This window comes from Alosa alosa, chromosome 7 (genome assembly GCF_017589495.1).
Source record: "Alosa alosa isolate M-15738 ecotype Scorff River chromosome 7, AALO_Geno_1.1, whole genome shotgun sequence".
NCBI lineage: Eukaryota > Metazoa > Chordata > Actinopteri > Clupeiformes > Clupeidae > Alosa > Alosa alosa.
This window is the reverse complement of record NC_063195.1, coordinates 18121044-18123543: the sequence shown is the minus strand read 5'-3', so window position 1 is coordinate 18123543 and position 2500 is coordinate 18121044. Positions and strand designations below refer to the sequence as shown.

Genomic DNA, 2500 nt, shown 5'->3' with positions numbered 1-2500 from the left:
TGTGTGTGTGTGTGTGTGTGTGTGTGTGTGTGACTTTACAAATGTGTGTGTGTGTGTGTGTGTCTTCGAATGTTGTGTGTGTGTGTGTGCGTGTCTTTACAAATGTGTGCGTATGTGTGTGTGTGCATGTGTGTGTCTTTGAGTGTGTGTGTGCGTGCATGCTTGCTTGCGTGTGTGTGTGTGTGTGTGTGTGTGTGTGTGTGTGTGTGCATGTGCATGCATGTGTGTTTGTGTGTGTGCGTGTCCACTAAGGGGCAGAAGTATTTGGGCATGATGAAAGGCAGGAGGAGGGGATGCTTTTAGCACTGAGAACCATTCGGAAAATTCGGTCGTCGACCCCCAGACAGTGAAGCATAAGCAGCTTAGTATACAGCTAACCTGGACTATAAGGGAATTATACATACTGTACATATCTATGTGTTCCCTTAATCAGGTAGACCAAAGAAACCACACCTTCCTTCAGAGACGAGATATACAGAACTAACTTGGTGCTGCCTGAGATTCTAATCCAACACTGAGATTCTAATCCAACACTCTGAGATTCTAATCCAACACTCTCTTTGTATGCATCAGCCAATTCCTCCGTATAGTTCTCTAGATGTCCAGTCTGTGTTTGGACAAAAAAAAAAAAATGCCCTGGCTCTTCAAATATGTCTCTAACAGCAGCAATTCCAGCCCAAAATCGGAGTGTTTCAGGATCATGGGCTGTTGAGTGTTTCAGGAGCATGGAGGGGTATAGGTGTAATCTGACTGGCTGTTGAGCTCAAATGTCAACAACCTTTTTCCAGAATTACAGACGCCTTTATAGAGAATATTATATGGTTAGCCTCAGGCCATTACAAAATGGAGATCACACACCCACACACACACATTGATTATACACACTCTCTGCCTCAGGCCAAGGAGAGCTCTGTACTTTGTGTGTGTAAGCCTCGGTTCTGCCTGATGCATTTAGTTGGACCAGTGTCACACATCTCCTCACCTCCTTCCCTGTAGTTCCAGTTCCCGTAGTCCAGCTCGTTACTCATTCCACATGTTGGAGCAACAAACACCATGACGACAACCAGCATCGCGGTGACGGTTACCGCGGGAGCGGCTGCCATTGTGAGGTAACAAAGGGGTCCTGGGGTGGGATGAAAAAATGAGAAAAGAGGAATATCAAAGTGCCGTCATTTCATCTGTTTTCTAAGACCTTTTCCTTGAATGGTAGATTTACACGTCAGCTCTGCCAAGAAAGCTGTCCAAGTGCTGGCAAAAGTCAGAGCATCAAAGAGAGAGAGATGATAGAGAGAGGGAGATGATAGAGAGAGAGATGATAGAGAGAGGAAGAGAGAAAGAGGGAGACCTGGGGAGAAGGAAAGATAAGAGAAAAGGAGATATGGAAAGATAAAAAGAGAGAGAGACATTTGGAGAGAGGGGAAGATGAGAGAGAAAAACAGACACCATGAAGGTGGAAACATAAGCAGGAGAAGAGAGCAGAGATTGAAAGTGAGATCTGCCAAACTGTATGGGATGAGAAAGTCACAGCAAGCGTAAGAGAGAGAGAGAGAGAGTGGGAGAGACAGAGGGAGATGGAGAAGGACAGATGACAGAAGAAAAACAGAAGAAAAAGAAAGGCAAAGAGAGGCTAGGAAATGACGAATGTGGAAGATTGAGACCAGAAGGGGGATATAGGGGTCCAAGAGTGTGAGGTGATGACAGAAGGGAGAGAGAGAAAGAGAAGAGAGTGAGAGAAAGAGAAGAGAGGGAGAGAGAGAAAGAGGGAGAGAAAATTGAGAGAGGAGTGGGAGAAAAGAGAGAGGGATGATGAGAGAAAAAGCAGGTCTTTTTTCCATCTGATACAGCCAAAACCTCTTCAGTGCCAAACTGAGAGAAGGAGAAAAAGAACAGCAGAGAGAAAGAGAGAGATATCAAAATAGAACCGCACAGAGAGAAAGAGAACAGTCGAGATAGAGAGCGAGAAATAGAGTTCTTTTGAAGAACATGTGGCATGTTTTTGTGTCTCAGATGATCTCATTGCAAATTAACTCGTCAGCTCTTGTTCTCCTTCTTCCTGTTTCTTGCACTCTTGCACCCCCTCTTTCTCTCTCTCTCTGGCTCTCTGGCTGGTTGGTTTAGAATGTTTAGACATTTGTAACTACTAATCACTATTAACAGGTTTAACACACAAATCCCACAACTCAACTCAGTGTGTATGTGTGTGTGTGTGCCTCTGTGTGTGTGTGTGTGTGTGTGTGTGTGTGTGTGTGTGTGTGTGTGTGTGCCTCTGTGTGTATGTGTGCCTCTGTGTGTATGTGTGCCTCTGTGTGTGTGTGTGTGTGTGTGTTAATCCAGTCAGTTGGAATTCCAGATGTGAGAGCTCATATGCGGAGTATAAAGGTGTCTCAGTGTCCTGGTGTTAAAAGGACAGTTCTGTCCTAAAGCAAATTATCCACCAGTGAAGGAATTCATTTCATTCACTTTATGGCCTGGTGCTTAAAAGGAGCAGACTCGCGGATCT

The 2500-nt window shown here is 44.9% G+C and overlaps 1 protein-coding gene across 3 annotated transcripts in view; it reads right to left on the bottom strand.

Annotated features, from left to right (window-relative positions):
* Positions 1-2500, bottom strand: part of si:ch211-243a20.3 (uncharacterized protein LOC100151507 homolog) — a 12807-nt gene that overhangs the window by 3641 nt on the left and 6666 nt on the right. For all 3 annotated transcript variants that reach the window (XM_048248719.1, XM_048248718.1, XM_048248720.1), the window contains exon 2: positions 983-1123. In XM_048248719.1, the coding sequence (XP_048104676.1) occupies positions 983-1103 (121 nt within the window). In that variant the 5' untranslated portion in view covers positions 1104-1123. The remainder of the gene's footprint in view (positions 1-982; positions 1124-2500) is intronic.